The following is a 20,085-nucleotide window of genomic DNA, read 5'->3' as shown; positions in this document are numbered from 1 at the left end:
AGCCCACAAAAATCTGCTTTCCATTGGGATGAAATAAACCATTTTTTCCAACTTCATCCAATTTCAATACAACTCACTAATCTTCACCCCAGCTCTAGCAAGCTACCCCATCAGCATCTCACAGAAAAGGTTATTGTAACCAAGATAAGCCTTGTTCTCAGAAAAGATGTCTGGTTTTGAAAGAAACAATGTAAGTGTATGAAATATGCTTACAACTCTGTTGTTGTAAGAAAACCTGGTTGATAAAATAACCATGAAGGCTGTATGTGGCATGGATGTATTTCTCAGCTTTAACAGGGTAATAGGCAAGTAATGCAGCAGACTGTAAAACCTGGGATGAACAAATCAAACACTGACAGCAAACTTTGGACAAACACCACTCACAGAAAGCTTCTAGAGAGAGGCATACGCATACCCTTCACTGCTGATGAAAGTATGTTTTCTGTAATGATAATTAAACTAGCATGAGCCATCACAGGGATGGGAAAAGGACCGTATGTAAGGATGTAAATGAATGAGCTCAAAAATTAAACATGCCCTTTACCCTAAGAAGCACTTTCTAGAGAGGGGAAAAACACACACACACACACATAGAAACTAGTAAACAATTCAGTAAATACGTGTTTGATTTTTTATCTTGATGAGGGAAAAAATCACTAAAAAGTAATTCTGTAAAAATGCTGTGCACACGTAGTTTTGTCCAGAGTTTCAGCCACCTTCAGAAAGGGCCTTGTTTTTCTCTAAACTGACATATGACATACGAAAATGACAGCATAGTTCTGGGATTTGTTTTCTTTCTATGTATGGTTTATATAAGTTTAACTACCTGCTGACAAACAAAGCACCCACAACGGCAGTTTCTGACTACAAATATCCCATATTCTTAGCAAAACCCAATATTACCATTTAAAAAGAAAACAAAGAGATAGAAATATGGTAAAATTCATAACTGGGCATAATGCAGGGTGGTGCTTCAGTACCACGCTGATTATATACACTATGCATTGCTTATTAAAGAGAACTGGATAAGGCATGAATGTCTCAGACCACTGTATAGATGATTGCTGCTATAGTCTAATGTCTAGAATAGTGGACAGACCCATACTTAGTAAAGTAGATTGCTCCACATTTACTAGCAGATGCAATCCCTAGCCATTCCCAGGAGCGTTTTTCTTTAAATGACCACTTTGGCCTAGTAAGTGGCAATAAATGAGCGCCACAAAACCCACCCCTGCTTCAAAAAAATGCTGAGCACAGTAATTGAACTGTCTGTATAACACACAGACAAAAGGAAAATGGGATAACATTCACTGCATGCATGTAGTACCTTTAAATATCCTTTTTACAAGCAAGGGCTTATCTCCAGCAATGGAAGCTTTTCCACCATCGAGACTGAATCCCAAACCAGCAGAGGTTTTCAATAATTCAACGCAGATGACATCATTCATGTCCAGGTTTGGATCTGCAATTGAACATGCACAGCATCTTGTTATGCAGATAACAGTAAATAGCAAGTTGTGTTTGGTTGGTTTTTGCTTTTGGTGCAGTGACAGGACAATTGAGAGTTCAGTTACTCAGACAAGGAGATGCCACCAAGTTTCTCAGAAGGGAAGGTGCTCTATTGTAGCTGTGAATGGGAGACAGTACAAAATGCATTTACACACAGGGACATTTTCATTTTACATGTTCAACAAAAACCTGCCAAGGCATCTTTTTTTTGAGCAAAATTATACCTAGAAAATTTAGCAAATACTCTCAATACCAACAAAATAACTGAAAAAATACAAAAATAGGGAGTGGAGAGCATTTCTTTTTCTTTCATTTGCTCCCTTTTCTTACTCAATGAATTACATCTTTTTAAGTAACAGGAATGAATGAAATGTCTAATTAAGCAAACATGTTCCATCCTCTTCAGCAAAAATCTGCAATCACTTACTAGGGTGAAAGATTGTTTCTGGTCTCTTATCTATGTATTTAATTATAATTAACTGTAGTTGTACCATGTCTCCTACATAGCAGATATTTCTGAAGTGCAATATTGCTGTAGCTGACTTAAAACATGATTTTGGTTAGGAGGAAATAAATCTGAAGTTTTTGAAAGCAGGATCCTCTTTGCCTTGTGTGAATGTAATAATTGGGTAGTCTGTGTTATCACAAATTACTGCAACTGTTATCTTGGACAGCTTTAAAGGTTATCTAAAACATCTGGTGATGCCCTTAGCTTGGAAGGATGGAAAGACATTCTGAACAACCCAACACTATTTTGTTTATGAGATAATGTTGCCCCCTAGTGCCTGGACCCAGCAGATATTCTGCATTTGTCAGGGTGCAGGATGTAAGGAGTTTAGGGCAGAGAGGGATTCTGAAGTAATTACACAGATTATATCCATGGGAGCAATTCCAGAAAGGCTGATCCATTAATTAACAGAGTGCTTTTTTTCTTTTTCTTTTTTTTTTTAAGCTGTGTTACAAAGTCATATCATAAAACCCAGTGTAAACATAAAACAAAAGAAACTGCTGCAGAAAAAAAAATCCCCGTAAGAATAGTAATGATTATATCCAACAGATTAAAAAGAATTGAGTGGCAGCTCTGTGTCCTTGTTTCGGGGTGGACAGAGCTGAGTGACTGGTGGCGCCCTGGAGGGGGCAGGGGAAAGCCCCTGGTCATGCCCTGCTCCCAAGCAGCACCATCTAGATAAGTGCGGAAGGGGTTTGGGTCTTAAATCTCAAAAAAAATTTAAGGGGTCTCTTCCTAACACCCCAGGTGCAGCCTTTACACCAAAATGCTGTCTTGTTACTGAACAGGAACCTAATATTCCACTAATACATTTCCACTTAAACCATTTGTCCCTACTTTTCCTATGGGATGGCTGACTTCAGTAGGCTTACTTCCATTTTCTGCAATAAAAAAAAAATTGTTTTCTATGTTTCTAGTAGAAACAGTGTGAAATCTGTTTTTACAAAGAACAAGCTTAGTCCCTACGCTTAATAAATGGCAGGGCATGGAACTTTCTTTTTAACATTTTTAAAAATTATTTCTGGTTGTTTTCTGTCTTGCATTGACTACTGTTATTACTTAAAAGGAGTTTATCCTGGATTGGAAGAATATGTGGAACCACTTACCTAAGTAGAAATTGGATTCAACCCTAAATTAGGTCTTCTAAGTTTGCACCTTGTTACAATAACTAAAAAAAAGACCAACACAAACAACCAAACCCCAAACTGTATTTAGGTTCCAAAGAGAACAAATAGAATTTAAAGGTAATTTAATTTTCTCCCTTCAATCACATAAGGCACAGACGCTCTTAATCTAAAACACATTGACATTTTTCCCTTCAGTCTGCTCTGCAAAGGAATCCTTCCAACTATTCTTGGACTAAGATCATACCTGTTCCTATTTCCATGGAAACATCCTTTCCAGACCCCACACATTTTCTGCCAGTAGCTGATATCTCAAGTCTGGAGGAATTGTTTGTTTTGTCTTTTTCCTTCTGGATGACAATGACTGCATATTTGTACAGCCTTGCCTGATGAAGAGTATTCAGGACATCCCCATGGACAGAGTTTGCCAGAGATTTGCCATTGATTGACAGAACAAGATCTCCTCGATGGATAGTCCCTTCTTGAGATGCCACTCCCTTTGAAAATACTCTGTGGACCTACAAGAAAGGTAATTTTAACAAGGTTGCCTTAACCTCATGACCACACACAGCATTCCACAGGCCACACTGAACAGAGACACACTGCCAAAATCTGCAGCCAGTGCCCACTACCTGGTTAACAAGCACACAGCATCTGCTCCAGTGAACACCCTCAAAGTGACTAGACAGAGCTCCATTGGGGCATGGGGGAATTCAGAGATGATGTTATTGAATGGTCATTTCTAAGACAAAGATAACCAAAACCAGCTAGGGAATGTAATATCACAAATCACTTATGATTTCACTAAACTCCTCAAAGGCCTTCAGTTAACATATTTTAAGTGACACAGAGGTTAAATCCATGTCTGTGCCACAGCAACCACCAAGAATACTGTGGTGTGCAACACCCACTCCCCCAGTTCCCACTGGCTGGGACATGCATCCTGTGCTGTTTTCAAATGCACATTTCTAAACATCTGTGCACAGAAAGGCTCTGACTTACTGCAGCTGTACAAGTATTTAATTGTTTGCCTCAATATGGCTGATCAAATATCATGCAAATAGATGGAAAAGGATGAATTAGCAGCTTGAAATGCATTTTTCTAGAGAAAAAAATACTCTATTCAGGGTGGATTAAACTTTGAGAAAACTTCCAGCAAGTTTAGATGTGTATCATTTACAAAAAGCAACAGACTAAAAGACTCAAGACCCAGTATTTAAGGACTTGCCTATTAGGCACTCTAATTTTAGCAGCCAGAATATGGTTTCCCATGGAGACAGTACTAGGTCTGCCAAACAAATGTTCAAGGCAGCAAATCTGTGGACACATTTCTGCATTATCTTTAGGAATTTATCCTAATACCCAGATGAGCATCAAGGCATCAGAAGCCTTTTGGCTCCTATTCCATCTCATTGTAGGGCCATGCTGAGATGGGCACCTGCTACAACCCCACAGATCCAATGAGAAAAATTTCCAGCCAGTCTAAGCCAGCATTCAAAGCTGGAATAACAGCCTCAATAACAGACGAAGGCATGCAAATGCAAGTGGAATACAGGGGTCATGCCCAAAAATATGCTGCCTTCCCTCAGTTGCTCACCTCCTCAGTACCTTGAAGCTAACTAGGCATTTCCATTTCTTCACCCAAGTGTGGATATAACAGCCCATCTGAGCAGCTCAGCACCCTGTGGCAACCTTAAATCTAGCTAGGACCCAGAATCCCAGTAGGTCAAGAACATGATTAAGATCCCTTTACACCCTCTGAACAAAAAGCATCAGGAAAATATAGGAACTGACACTCAATTGGTCTCATGGCTAACAGAATTCAGGAAAAGGACGTCATCAGTTCCTCAGTCTGAGCGAGCTCAAAATCTTATTTTTTAGGTTGTGTCGCAATCTCTAGGTAAGGAATTCTCTAAGGAACTCTCTTGGGTGGGATACTGTAGAGCCTTCCTCTTGCTCAGAGCTGCCACTGTTTGGGCCAGAGACAAGGAACAACTTCAACAGTGAGAGAAGTAGAGGTGTGCACTCTAGATTTTGACCATATTCTTAATGACACTTTAATATAAAATACATTTATTTATATGGGTCTTGTCTAAATGCAAAACCCAGAAGATTCCTGCAAGGGCTTCTGCAGGCCCCAAAACTGAGGACATACCCTACTTCTAACCTCAGCATTTAATAGATCTCTCTCAGGGCAGAATTTAAATGTATATTTTGTGTTTAAAAAAAAAAAAAAATCACACAGGACATGAGGATTTTTTTTATTTTTCTGTCTCACTGATCTGTTTTTGAACAGTCACTTTTTACATGCCAGTATCTTAATAGGACACTATCCTTGGTTCAGAATGCTGCTTAAGACTTAAAAAAACCCTAACCAGACAACAACCCTCATTTACTGACCACCTACAGGTCTTACTAACTCAAAACAGACTCGTGACATGAAATCCATAATGTTTGCTGAGGTCTGCAACAATTGGTCTTGCAATCTGAAAAATCCTTCAAAAACTTTGCTGCACAGTTTCCTTTCAAGGGCTGGAAATTAAAGTCTCCCCTAAAAGGCTGTGTGCACTGCACCTGCATGCAGAATTTTATTTACATGCATAGGATTTAGATCTAGCCCACCCCATCCAGTAACAGATTTTTAAAGCCTGAAAGCATAATTGATATCCATCTCCAATAATAAAAATTACACTTCCCAGACACACTGATTTCAGTAGCAGATGGTAAGCTGCTGCTTCTGAGAGACACTGTGAATGACTTGCAGTGAGCCTTGATAAATGAGCACTTGATCTAATCACCAGCCTACTTTAAAGTGAGCTTTGTAGAAAAATGACTTGCAGCCATCACTTACTGTGACTGATTTCTGTTCCAAGTCTATTCCTCCAGCAACACTAAATCCCAGGCCAGCTCCTTCTTCTTTGTGCAAGACTACAAAGTATGTGTCCTCTTTGCTCTAGAAGAAAAATGGAGGTGCACAGGAAGGGGAAGAAGAAACACAAAACCAAAGATTAAGACCAAGTACCCATATAAATGGCAAATTCCCAGTACCCACAAATTGTGGCAGGTGGAAAAAGACAATTCAAGGAATTAAAACTGAGATATTAAATGCATTCACTTCATGTTACAGAATGAAGCAGCCTTCTAGAAGAACTCAGGTGACAAGAAAGGTTTCTTCAGTCAGTCCAAGGCTAGGAAACAAAGTCAAAACTAAGGTAGTGAAATGGCATTAAACCTTGGGCAGTCTAATTTTTACAGGCTGTAGTCAGTTTTGCATTGTTCAACATTTTACAGTCAAAATTAAATATTCCCGTACACCTTTCTGGACCAAGCACTGTACTCTTCAGTGAATTACTAACACTTGTGTTATCCAATTTCTTCTTCTTTGAAAGAGTAACATAGATGTAATGCAGGGCAGTTGCATCACCCTCTTCTCAGCAGGGCTGCACAATCCTGCAAGGGGGAGTGCCTACATTACTGAAGCTTGGGAAGGTCAGATAGGACAGCAGAAAAATCTTTCTCATGGGAGATGAAAGTAAGGAGCCTGAAGTTTAGTGACCTAAACACAACTGAGCTGTGCTGTTGTAGAAATGGGAGCATTCTGCACAGGAAAAAAGATTGGTGCAGGTTTGCATCCAACAAGTCTGACACTGTCACAGAGATCACATTTTGTGGTGTAAGGGGACCTACAGAAAGGAATTTGGTGGAGCAAGCACGTAGTACTTATCTGTGGGGCAGAGCATCAGATGTAGGAAGTAGAAAGCAGACTTCTCAGTGTTTCCCCAGGATCCCATTTAACACCAGTTATTTCCAGAAATTGTCAATACTCAAAGTAACAGCAAATCATTAGAATCCAATCTCTTAATCTGTTTAGTGTTAAATGATACATTTAGTTCACTAAACATATTAATTCAGCATTTGCCTTTTGTTTCAGACAGCACAGGGAGCCACAGGTCATTAGACTTTGTGGTGAAACAACAGTCAAATTCTTGGTCTCATGGCATGTTTCTCTGCCACATAGTGTCTGTGGGAGATTTCCTACACTAGAGACATTCCTGCAATGTCAGAAACTGATGTCATCCTGCTCCACATCACTCCATCCTGATCCATCAGCACTCAAGGAGAGAGGAGCAGTGAGGCCAGAACATCTTTGTCCACAGAGTTTTGTAAATGCTAAGACCCGGTTCACCTGTGCTCAAGTGAGAACATCTTTATGTCTGGCTAGAAATAATAAAATCAGTTAAGTAACTAGACTAGCCCCTTTCCAAGCAATGGAAACACATATATCTTTGACTTTTAAGAGAGATAGCTTCCTTCAAGAGATCAGCTCTTCCCAACCTGTGATATCTCAACTTAATTTGTTTACACTGGTGAAGGAAGGAAACAAAGTCAGAAGTTCAGATTTTAGAAGAGTTATCCAAGGATCATATGTGTTGGGCCAGTCAACAACACAGTCTGGACACTGGCTTCCCATTCCCAAGGTGCATTCCCTCCCTCCCCAGCCCTCAAAGCTGCTCCTTGCCAGCACACATAATATTGGGCAGAGACCTGGCTGTAGATGCTTACTGCTTTACTTGGACACACAAAGGACACACCAGGCCTCCAGTAATCATCTCTGTCTATTAGACAAAGATACCAGTTATAGAGACCTAAATAAAATTACCTTTTTTTAATTAATACTAGTAGCATTTATTAAATGGTAGCAGTAAACTCAGCACTGTTTAATGCAAAAGATGGTGACAAAGTCTTCCCAGAGAAGCTCTCAGTCCAAATCAGGCAGTCTGTCTCATTTTTCAGCAACTGGATAACTATGAATAACTGTTCTATTGTACATTCAAAATCCACCATTTGAATAGCACAAAATTTTCCAGAGTATGTGCCACACTGGGCTTAAATATGGATAAGAAACTATGCAGACAAGGAGTGCATTCCAAAAAGCATTCAGCTTTATAAATATTTGAGCTCTCAGGCTTTGAAAAGTGGCATAAATAAATAATCTCTCAAAAAACACATTCAAAATACTTTAGAGAACACTTAATTACCTCTGTCCAGTTGTGCAATCCAATCTTAATTTTATCAGTAAACCTAGCTAGCCCTCTTGGCTCACCAAACTTTTGAGACTTGCATTCTTTAGCTGTGCTGTCCCCTGGAAGGAGATAAAGCTGGATATTTTGGGGAGGTCCTTTTCCCCCCAGTCTGTTCTATGTTTGAAATTGCAATCTTTGTGAACAAAACTCAAGAACACTCTAGATGCAGCTCAGCCAGCAGTTATGCAGACCAGATGGCAGTTTCCCTTCCAGCACTGTCATTATTTTATCAACTTCTGTTCTGATTTAAAAAGGATGTGGATGTATCCCACAAACAGAAACACCAAAAGCAGGGAAGTAATGCTCTGGCAGGCACTTCACTTTGGAAGCCTTCTTCAAACACCTACATAATGAAGCAGGTTATCTTGATACAAAAAACAGTTTCCACAGAAGAGAACAGAAAGGTCACAGGGGTCTCTTATAAAACCTTCAGCAGCCGCATTCTGGTGTTCAAGTTCAGCACTGAACAAAATAAATTCAATTTCTTGATTGCAGCTTCTAGCAAAAGGCACCAGGCACAAAGAGGAGCAGAGCATTCCCTGCACAGTGGGGAAACTGAGTCTGACCTAGATGGCTGATGGAAAGACAAATTCTGATGTGCAGTTACTGGGGAGTCCAGATGGAGGAATACTTTTCCACTTAAAATAGGTCTATTTATTGTGACTCACAACTACTTTTGAACTTCCTTATACAAAAAGCAATTCCAAATTATCACAGGTTTATAGCAGGCATTTAAAACCAGCATTAGTAAAATTAACATCAACTACAGTTGATAGTAATAGCCTGTCATGGGACTACTGGAGGAGCCCTGAAACAGTTTGGAAAAGGTTTTATCTACCTTTAAGAAAACCCTCAAAAATCCACCAATAACCCAGTTTTATCTTGTGGTTTTTACCTTTACTTGTGCTTTGACTTCTTGGAGCATAGCAGCAACATCACATTTTGGTACTACCACTGACAAAACAGATTGCAGTTTTTGCTGGTCCAGGCTTGAGATGAGCAGCTGATCCAAACTAAAATAAACATAAAAAGACAGAAGAGCTCTGTATTTCCCAACTTTGTAGAGATACATTTCATGTATACAGTGTAGGCTGTATTAGGATAAATGATAAAGAAGGAATCTTGAAAACTGGTAAGAAATGGTGTATGCTGGGAGAATAGTAAGGGGCAGAGAAGATTATTTAAGAATAACTTTGAAAGTCAGTCCCTGTTCTGTTCCCCTCATCCTTCCCTAATGGTTTTAGCAACAGACATTAACAGGAGACAGCTACATCTGAAGACTACTTCTGGCAGGACAACAAGCTCATTTGTCACCACAGGCTGTGCTGGCAGGCAATGCTGTGCAGCCTTCTCTCCACCACTACTGCTGTGCTGTAACATGCCCAAAAACTGACCAAAACCAGCTAGAGGGGCCACAGAAAAGGAGCCTCACCATTCCAGGATAAAATGTTTAATTCTGTACTGAAGCCAAGACACAGCAGCATGGCAGCTCCAAAGCATCAAGGTCATGAATGGCAGCCCCAGACTATGAGGGGACAGAAGGCTGAAACATGCTTTGGGGCAGACCTGCGGCACAGTGGAAGCATTGCCTTGGGCAGGGATGAAAAAATGACAGCAAAGCTGACACCAACCTGATAGACCAGCTGCTTCGCCCATCCAGAGAGATGCCATGGGGCATGTCATCATCCGAGGCAGAGCCCGGCGTCCCTGAGCCGCTGTCCCGGGGGCTGCAGGCTCTCATTTCCATCCCACCCAGCTCCGCTGGGCTGCAGCGGGCTGCTGGAGCTGCCCCGCTCTGGGCAGGTGTGCCAAGGACTCTGCGGGGCGTGATTTCCAGCTCTGTCTTGAAGCAGGCGGCCTGTGGGGGCTCTGAGAAGTCCTCTCCACACAGCTTGTCCAGGTCGGGCATGCTGAGGGCTCTCAGCTCCCGCAGCCTGGAGCGGGACAGTGGCGGCCGCCCCAGGCCCCGGCTGCGGCGCACCTGGGAGGCCGAGGTGGGGAAGGCGGCCATGACTGCCCCAGCGCCATCCTCCTCGCTCCTCTGGGGCTTTGCATCCCCTTTGCTACCCTCAGTCACACACACAGGCTGTGTGCCAAGGGGAGACTTGGCCACGATGCTGGCTGGGCTGGGACTGCCACCGTAGGAGCTCAAGCTGCGCCGCAGTGCCCACGGTGACTCAGCAGAGCTGGATGTGGTGGCCAACCCACCACATGATCTCCTGGCAAGGGGCAACCTTGCAGCCGAGCATATATCAATGGCCTTCACAAAGGGCCGGTCAAAATTTGCCAGGTTTTCAAAGGATTTGATCCTCTGTTTGACAGAGAAGGATGAAATCGGCTCATGTGGCCAGTTCAGCTCATAGTAATAGTAATTCCGCCTGAAGCTTCTCAGTTTATCAGCAGTGGGGTAGCTAACGTCACTGGCTGAGGGGGATGTGCCATGGACCTTCTGGGCACTTTTGGAGACGTAAGCCTGCTCCTTTCCACTCTGGCTGTTAGGCAGATTCAGGTGAACCATCTTCAACATCCCTGTTGCTGCCTGTGGGTATTTCTCCTCTGCAGTTTGGCCCTGGGGGCCTTGCACAGGGTGAACCTCTGCAACATGGCAGTCCTCCCTCAAGTGACCCGACAACTGGGATGGCATTGAGTAGGTCCTTGTCACAGGTTTTGACAAGCCACAGAGACGTCTGTCTCCAGCAGTATCTCCTCTTGAGAAATACTGCATGGTCCCCATCTCCTCAGTCAGCCGAGGCACCTCTGCATTCACCTCTTCTGCTTTCTCCAGCAATGGCAGCCGCAAAAATGATGCTGGTGAGGATGAGGCGGAGGAGGAGGAGGAAGGGGATGATGAGGAAGAAAGTTTCACCTCAATGAAGGTGCGTTGGATCTCCTGCCCTTCCAGGTGCTCCTGCTGAACTGAGGGGGACCCTAATGAAGAAGAGCAGGCTCCAGCAGCTGTTCCTACCTTTTGCAGATCTAGTTGCCTAAGGTCATCTGCACTATGGATGCTTTTGATTGTGTTCAGGTCTCCTCCAGGGTTATCAGTCCTCCCTTTTACATATTCAGCTTTTGGTATTCCCTGAGGAGGTGAAGTGACTATGGACTGACTGTCTCTGGCTCTGAAATCATCCACCTTAGCATCCTTACCCAGACACACCACAGCCTGCATGGAAACTTGCTTCTCTTTCGGCTTTCCCCATGATAGCTCCCCACAGCCACATTTCATTTCAACACTAGTGGTTGGACTGCTGCTGCCATTCAGGAGAGGCAGAAGTGAATCTTCAGAAATTACCAAAGATGATTTATTTTCTAGCTCTGATTTCAGAGTCTTTGAGGCTGCTGAAATGCTCTTTCCAGGATCTGAGTTTGTAGGTGAGTTACGGGACAATGGTGTTTTCTTTCCCAGGAGTTTGGGGGATAGTTGTGGAGAAACAGAAGCCCTTTTCTGATCAACCCCATTGACTTTGGTAGGAGTAATGCCAGAAGAATCTGAATTTGTCTTTGCTTTGCTTTTGATGGTGAACCCTTTTAGCTTTGGTCCTGCTTTAGATTTCTGATTATTTAAAAGGGTGTCCATTATACTTTTTTGTGCCATTGCCTTAGTCTCCTGATAGGATTTTTTCTGTGAGGATGGGCTGTGCGGTACTGCAGCTCCTTTGCAGTGATTTGTGCCTGAGCTTTGGACTTTTCCATTTGAAGACCTTCCTGAAGTCACAGAGTTAATTTTCTCATTTTTTCCTGGCAATTCATGAGTTGCATTAGCCTTTGGATCTTTAGATCTAGTGGGAAAGGGTGACCTGAGTGATATTCCTCTTGTTGACGATGCATTCACATGATTGCTGTCTGTTTTAGACAAGGTGGACAAACTGTTGGTTTCTTTCTTCACCGAGCAATAATGAACAGCATGATTACAGTCATCAACTGCCATTTCACTTTCAGATTTGGATCTCTGTTCATCATGACATCCTTCTTTCTCAAACAAGCTGTTCTCCAAAACATTGACATTTCTAGCAGAGCAAAAGCTTGTCTTTTTGCAGTGCAGAGACCCTTTCTCTTCAATGGATTCACAGCATTTCTTATGTTCATCACTGTTTCCCAAATCCATCTGTTCTTCTGTACGTAAGGCACCATTGTTACAGAAAGAGTAAACTTCAGGGATACTGACTGAATTCTTTAGGATGTCTTCTTCTGGCAGGAGAACTGAGGAAGGAGAACACAAGGATGCAGAGGACACGTTTGGACACTGTGAAGGACATGGAGTGGGACCACCACGATCTTCCAAACCTAGTTTGTTGATGCTTGTCTCCAGTGACCCACACATTGCACAGCCCTCATTCTGCAAAACTTTGCCACTGCAAGGGGACAGTGAGGATGAGCTTGTTCCAGAGGTGTGATGCTGCTCCTGAGCGGGCTTCTGCAGCTCGTCATTCATGCAACAAATCTCAATTTGCTCCTCATCTGACTCTGTTACAGTAGAGCCTGTGGGGGCATTAGCAGCAGCACATTGCCCTAGCAAAACCTCACCAGCACTGTCAAAGGCTTCTGTGACAGACTCTGCATCCGAGTGAGAATCCTCTGCAGCTCCATACATTGACTTTGGAAACAGGTCACTTCTCTTACCTTCCAGAGAGTTTGCTGGAGGCAACTCATCCTCATTTAAACTGCTAAAATTCCTAGAATAGTTATTTAAAGAGTTTTTATTCACAGTAAAAAGTTTGCCTGTGTTAATGGAGTCCAACACAGACAGCCCCAAAACCCCTTGTGCATTAGCTCCACAATTCACAGTTTTTTCCAGCAGCTCCTCCTTGGGTGCTCGTGGCTCAGACCCGGGGCAGCCTTCGTCAGTGCCACAGCAGCACATGGTGGTGTACTCGTCCCGGAGGGGACTTTCTGCGCGCGAAGGGGTGCGCGAGGCCCTGCCCTCGGGGGCACCCATCTGGCTGAGCAGGTCATCGATGTCAGTGACAGGGATGGCCACGCAGTCCTCCTCACGGCTGGCCCTCGGGCCACCTCTGTGCACGTCCCTGCTCGCGGCATCAGGCGGCAGTGTTGCTCTCTCCGCTGCGCAGCCGCCGACAGCAGCCTGCAGACCTGCTCTTTCTCGCTTCCCAGAACTCTGTTCTTCCTCTGCTGTGAGGATGCTGTTGACATTGGCCTGATTTTGAGTGTCTACCCCTGGAGACAGGATGAGGTTTGTAAATCTGCTGACAGCTGCATCACGATTGAAAAAAAAAAAAGGAAAAAAAGAGGCAAAATCCTGTCAAATATAAGAAGTGATATAGAAAACACCAGGTTTTATTATAAAAATATACACCCACATAGACTACATGTTTTCATTTTGATCTGCACTCCTCCTCTTCTGTAATGATGTTTACAACAACTCAAATTAATCATAACCATGTGTATTTGAGTAGTGCACAGAAGGGAGCAATCCACTTATCCAAGGTGAGCAGTCATGATCTGTTTAACTCTCATCTTTGAAATTGCAGCAGTCAAACAGCCAACTACCAAAATGTCAGCATGCAGTAAGTCACGCTGAGCAGCACTGCTTCTCATCACTTGTTTCATCTCTGAAGTCTCCAACAGAGACCCTGGGGAGCACAGAAAGCCCTGACATAGCAAAGGTGACCAGATAACACAGTGACAGTCTGTGCATAAATAACTTGGCTCTGACCCCTCAGCACTTTTGCAGGTGTTCAATGTGACATGCATGGGTGACGTTATGCACACATTAAGCACATGGACTTTACTGCATTTCTGGCACAGACCTCTCCTGGCTTCCAGAACATGTTTAACCCACTCCTGGGCAGCACACCAAGCTCCCTGTCACTGCTGCACTCTGGCACATTCCTGCTCACCCATTTCTCCACATCTTCAGCTTCCAGCACTTCACCCTACGCACCAGATTCCACCTCTCTACACTGCTTCTGAGACATGCATCCCCATTCAAGCTGTCTTCCAGAGGCCAATTACTATGACGTGAGGCCAGAAAGTGTATGGAGAAGGAGAAGCTATTCAGTGTCAGCGTCCCTTCCTGCTCATTTAAAGGTGCCTGCACATCTCTGTATTTCTCAGACAAACCTGCAGGATTACCTACATCACTTAACTTAGGTATCCATGTTAAGAAGTGCTGATTACTCCTGGAATCAACAAGGGAAAAACACCTCAGGAGGGCAATCTTAAGCAGCCAGATTAGAATCTGAAGTACTCCCCTGCTTCAGCATGGTGGATCACATGGAGACCACCTTTTTTGCCAGTGGGATAGGACAAGGGGAAGGGTGAAGTGCCTCACAACGTACTGCCAATGTGTCCTTGCCCCAGTGCTATTGGTTTGAAAAGCCACAGCAATCTAAGGAAAGAAGAACAAGATCCTGCCAAGCCTGGAATTCTTTAAAGAACAACTGGAAGTCAAGCATCTGGAAGCACTTTAGGTTCCCAGGTACACAAAGGTATACAAAGAGGATCATAAGCTAGAACAAAGTAAAATATTATGTTCTTCCTGAATTTGAAAAGTATGCTTTTCTTTTTCAAACACTCATTTCCACACCACATAACTTGTACAGTCTGTGGGGATTCATATATTGCTGTAGAAGCATAAATCAGCCCTGAGCAGAAAGCAAGGAGGTATCAAGTATTTCAACTCACACTAGAAAACTTTCTGTAATGAAAATAAAAATAAACATTTTTGTAAGAATTTAGTTTTCTGTTTCATCTTCCTGCACTTTAGAGAATTCTGACATAGTAAAACAGAAGGAAAGAAAAAAAGAAAGAAAAAAGGTTTTTAGTGTCTTATTGTCCATTTATAAAAACATTATTAGCACTTCGGATTTAAGAGAGACAGGTTTGATTATAAGGGGCCTATATATTTAATGAACAGGCACAGCAATGAAATGAGTTGTCAGGACAACAGTCAATGCCATTTTAGTTCCAGGACTGCATCGAATGACTCAGACCTCTGCAAACACTGGCAGGAGAGACCTGCTCTATGTGGGAACTTTGAATACCTCACACAGGAGTAGGTTTTCTCCCCTTATCATGGTGCCAGAGAGGACTCTGAAGCTTGACTTGGTGATGAAGTGCTTTGCTTGGCTCTCCAATGCAGACACAATGCCCCCCTGTCCTCTTCTCTGAATCCATGTGGAAAGCTAGGACAGCAGAAGGTCAGGCCCAGCACATCCGAGGACATTTTGTTCACTTGTACCCAGAATAAATGGTACAAAAGCAAAACTGCTTTCTCACCTGACGCTGCCTTCTGGATCTCCAGGGTTACGGATGTGGGAAGACACTGCATAAGCAAACAGATTTCCTCGTACATCATCTTGCTGACGGGGATGCTGTTGATAGTGGTAATCTCATCTCCTACAGCCATCTTGCCCATTGATCCCTGATGCAAAGAGAGATTTAAGGAAATTATAAATACACATCAGAAGCCCTGCAGAGATTGCAGAGAAGCAATTAGTAGCTTATGAGCAACATCCCCTATTTCACGTCACTGCAGAGCACAGGTACCACTGCTGTCAGTTTGCCAGCACATAAATAAAGAACAGACTGTGTTTCTGCCAGGAGGAGAATTAAAGATCAATCTAAAACAGGAAGGTCAAAAGATCTGCTGGTTTCTCTGGGAGATGAGTATCATGACAGAGGACATAGCCCTCTTAGTTAAATGAAATGGGATGGATCAGCCCCTGCTTCTTCAGGACTGGAACACTGTGTGTCATTTTTTAATTCCATGAATGAACTACTTCTCAGGTGGAACTCTCTTAAACCAGTGAACAGACATGAACTGATATCTTAAGGCAAAAGTTTGTTTCTAAATACTGCAAAACAAGTCTGAGTAAAAGGCAGGAACAAAACCCAAATCCCCAGATCTCACAGCCCTATTCAAACTGGTAAGCCATATCCCCTCTTTCTCTAGTGGCCGCTAATGAGATTAAAAATGCTACAGCCAGGTTTGTACACCAGAGTATTATTCTTCTTTCTGAACTTCTGCATGCAGCAATTCCACAACCAGCATGAAGCACGTATCCATACTGGTATGGGCATGTATGAGATGCAGAAGAGCAATGTGTTGCTGGTTCCACTGCAGCTCTTGGCAAACCTGGCCAGTGCCTAAAGCCTCTTGGTTCCAGATCCCAGTAATACAGGGACACATGCATATAAAATAGTAAAGCATAATATACATTTGTTACCACCATCCTCTGCCACCAGGATTTACTTATTTTGTCTTTGCCCTTAGTTAGAAAATAAACACAAAAATTGCATTCCCTCAAAACTGCAATTGCAAGGAGGGATGGGGCCATCTCAGTGGATCTGTGTCCTGCCTCTCTTAGCTTCAAATTAGCCTGAGTGCATCTCTGAATCAGAAACAATTTATTTAGCAGCAGCTCCAGAACAACATGGGGTGAGACATTTTGCCCAGGAAGGACAAACACCTCAGTTGTGCTTACTCTCAACAGACCACTTGCTTAATAACAACCGTGAAAATAATAACAATCAGCCCCACAATGGGAAAGCACATCACTATAAGGCACTCAAATTACACATTACCATTTCTGCTGGTCCCCCTGGCCGCATCCCTGTGACGACAACCTTTAAGGGCATGGCTTGGATTTCCAAATCCAGGCCAAATGACTCATGCTCATTGCGAACCAGAGTGACGACTTCAACCTGGCCCTGCCCGACCACATCAGGTGCTTCACACTTCTTGCTGTGAGGGAGCATCCTGGCAACAGGCTTGTTGTAAGAGCCATGCTCCTCTGTCCTGTGTCTCTGAAGGCTTCGGCACTCAGTACTCATCATGCTTTTCACTCTAGTGACTGCTCTGTGCTCAAGTTTTGGAGATCTCTTGGATTCAAGCTGTGCTTCCCGGAGCTCCCTCAAACTCAGGCTGCCAAGACGAACTTCAGGCACACTTGAGTAATCAAATGCTATGATGGGGAAAAAAGGAGATTCAACTTGCTCCAGTGTGCTGTCTGCAGACTCCACAGAGTTGCTGAAGACAGGGGAAGATGTCTCCATGCCACTGTATCTCGATGACTCACTGTCCTGGCTCTCATCATCGATTTCTACAGATGAGGTTGTTATGACAATGCCAGCATCCTCCTGGCTCTTGGCCCTCTGGCTTCTGTGCAAGTGGGAACTTTCATCGTCATCACTGGCGTCACCATCATAGAAAACAACCCGCCTCTGTCGGTGAAAGGGGCTGCGGGCAGATTTGGGGCTGTCGCTGAGGATGCCGGGTCGGACAGACTCCACGTGCTTGTTGTGATGGCCAGATGACCTCCCACTAGCTGGAGAAGCCAAACCATTTGCTTTTGTCACTCCTGCATCTCTAGCAGCTAGGGAAAAAAAAAAGTTATTCTTTAACTGCACTTACAGATGATTTTTAACACCGCGCATCTCACTACAGCAGACATGTGGGTCTGTTTACAGAGGAAGCTTAACTCTTCTTCACAAAGCAAAAAGCAGGCTTTCCATGTCCTCCCTCTAACTACAGTAAACATCAAGAGGACTGCAGATAGCTACAATTTATGGGTAATTCCTCAAATCAGTTCATTAGCATGTCTAGTTCTATTTTCAGTTTATTTCTAAATTATGACTATGACTCGAAGAAAGGGATGCAAATTCAAATGTGTATTTTAGTTTAAACAACAGATTTTCTTTCGAATTTTTTTAAAATCTAAGCTCAGGACTCCTGCATTTACTCACAGAGAGTAAAAATTGCTGTCTTGAACAGAGATTGAAGCACACAACAATCAATTTCAAATTACCAAGAACCCTTCCCACATTCTCCTTAGAAAGGAGTGCATCTACTTTGTGGGAAGTTATTTTGTTTTGCTTTTTTTTGGTGGCTAGTTAGAAATGTAAAAATGATTTTAAACATTAAATTATTTCCACAGAAAATAAGATGAGACAAAGAAATTACTTGAGAAACATAGGAAAGGGAGAACAAATACATCCTTTGAATTTGTGATCAGGTGCACATCAGTAAGGACACACAAGGTTCTTTCAGTCAGTTTTTAGGGGGAGAAAGATACACATGCAAAATATCTGATGTAAAATTGCACATTTGTTTGTTTTTATACATATATTGACCCTCTCAAAGTTTCTGAGATAGCTATGAACAGTCTCCATAAATGTAATAAATAAGATGATCAGTCATTTGAAAAAAAAATCAAACTCTGCAGTGCTGTCAATCTAGTTTAATCCAAACCAATCAAAGTAATTTTCACATTATCAGAACAGTGTTTTGAACAAAATATCACGAGAACAGGCATTTCTGTGGATTGTTGTAAATTCCTTCAATTTTCCAGAACTTCATATAATCAACAATGGCTTACAATACACTGCCTGGCATTTCTTCCCAGCACAGGGACCACCACAACTCTCCTGTGCAGGAGTCCAGCACTCAGTGACTCTGCCCCACTAGCCCAATGACCAGACACACTTGCATCACTTACTCAGGCTGCCAGGGAGAAGAGAGCCATCGTCCAGCCAGCTGTTCCGGTTCTTCTGACGGAGCTGCTCCTCATCACACGAGGCAGGGACAGCATCAGAGAAGGGGAGATGGCTCGAACCATCATGGGAGAAGTACTGGGAAAGCTCTGCCTCAGAGCTGACGGATCCCTGCTGAAGAGAAGTGACTCTGGTGACCAGTTGTCCTTGACGCATAAAGCCCCTGCCTGCATGTGAGTCCCACACAGACCACTTGTATTGCTGTGTCAATAAAGTAAGTTTAATACCTATTTTTAAAATAGTGCACTTGTCAGTATACTGAGAGCCAAACTGTTGACATTGGATGTCTGAAACACTGCAGACCAACACATTTTTAGCCAATACAATAAATAAAAAAGAATTCCAAATCCTGCTGCTTTGCAGGTGTGGGTCAGTGCAGAAACGAGGGATGAAACTATTCACTTTTGCAGTTCTTTTTGTTCTACACTGAGAGAAGGGAAGGCTTTGTATCTCCAGACACAGTGTCAATGGCTTCCTTGGCTTTACCAGGAAAAACAGATTCTTCCACTGCAATGGCTATATAAGGGGACTTAGCTTTCTAGCGACAGGCTCAGGTCCTTCCTGCAAACTTTGTGTCCCACAGAGCAGGGGTGCCTTGGAGGTGGGACCCCATATCCTTCTCTGCCATGCTCTGCACATCACTCCCAAAGGCTACAGTCACACAGACAAAGAGAAACTTGCTCTCTTCACAATTTAAACGCATGACATGAGAAACAAACCCTTTTATGGAGCTCATGTGACAGGGAAGGAGCATGCAGGTTTGGTTTTGAAGCCCCTGACCAAGTAAGAGCTTCAGTAAAAGCTCAGTTTGAAGCAGGCTCTATTTTTATTGCATCTAATTCTTTTACCCGGCTTGCTGGCTCCAAGAAGCGTTTCATAGTCCAGCTGAGGGGAGATGAGGTCTCTCCTTGTTTGGCCTTCACACTAGGAGATGGACTTTTTTGCACAGCTCCTGTTAAACACAGATTAGTTAGATGCCAAAAATTAAAGTTGTGATCCATATAATCAAACAGGCTTCTCATTCATCTCCTGAGCTGGTGGCTGCATTTAATCCCACTTATTTAGTATCTGAATTGCTTCTAAAGTGAGATTTATTCAGCATTTCACAAGCTCTCCCTCAGATCAGATGGAATGTTACCACCGAGACATGTTACACCAGCCAGGCCCAGGGGAGTGCTATGAGCAAGAGAGGAGCAGGACATGGTCTTCCCCATCTGTTGGAGCAAGCTGCTGACTAGGGGCAACCTCAGAAGACAAATCAGCAGCCACTGGCAAGGTCAACTTCAAAGCAGTTTTTAGCTGATACACAGAAAAAGGGGATCATAACACATCTAACATTTCTGTC

The 20,085-nt window shown here is 43.1% G+C and overlaps 1 protein-coding gene across 6 annotated transcripts in view; it reads right to left on the bottom strand.

Annotated features, from left to right (window-relative positions):
- Positions 1-20,085, bottom strand: part of PDZD2 (PDZ domain containing 2) — a 201,973-nt gene that overhangs the window by 4,265 nt on the left and 177,623 nt on the right. For 5 of the 6 annotated variants that reach the window (XM_059837120.1, XM_059837117.1, XM_059837118.1 and 2 more), the window contains 9 exons: positions 19,589-19,692; positions 18,686-18,854; positions 16,773-17,563; positions 15,465-15,609; positions 9,857-13,436; positions 9,121-9,238; positions 5,993-6,094; positions 3,389-3,659; positions 1,328-1,462 (listed from right to left, as the gene is read on the bottom strand). In XM_059837120.1, coding sequence (XP_059693103.1) covers positions 1,328-1,462; positions 3,389-3,659; positions 5,993-6,094; positions 9,121-9,238; positions 9,857-13,436; positions 15,465-15,609; positions 16,773-17,563; positions 18,686-18,854; positions 19,589-19,692 — 5,415 coding nt within the window. The remainder of the gene's footprint in view (positions 1-1,327; positions 1,463-3,388; positions 3,660-5,992; positions 6,095-9,120; positions 9,239-9,856; positions 13,437-15,464; positions 15,610-16,772; positions 17,564-18,685; positions 18,855-19,588; positions 19,693-20,085) is intronic. The other variant, XM_059837119.1, reaches the window with a different exon arrangement.

Source organism: Haemorhous mexicanus, chromosome Z (genome assembly GCF_027477595.1).
Source record: "Haemorhous mexicanus isolate bHaeMex1 chromosome Z, bHaeMex1.pri, whole genome shotgun sequence".
NCBI classification, from domain to species: Eukaryota; Metazoa; Chordata; class Aves; order Passeriformes; family Fringillidae; genus Haemorhous; species Haemorhous mexicanus.
Note: the sequence above shows the minus strand (reverse complement) of the source record. Positions and strands in the feature narration are given on the sequence as shown.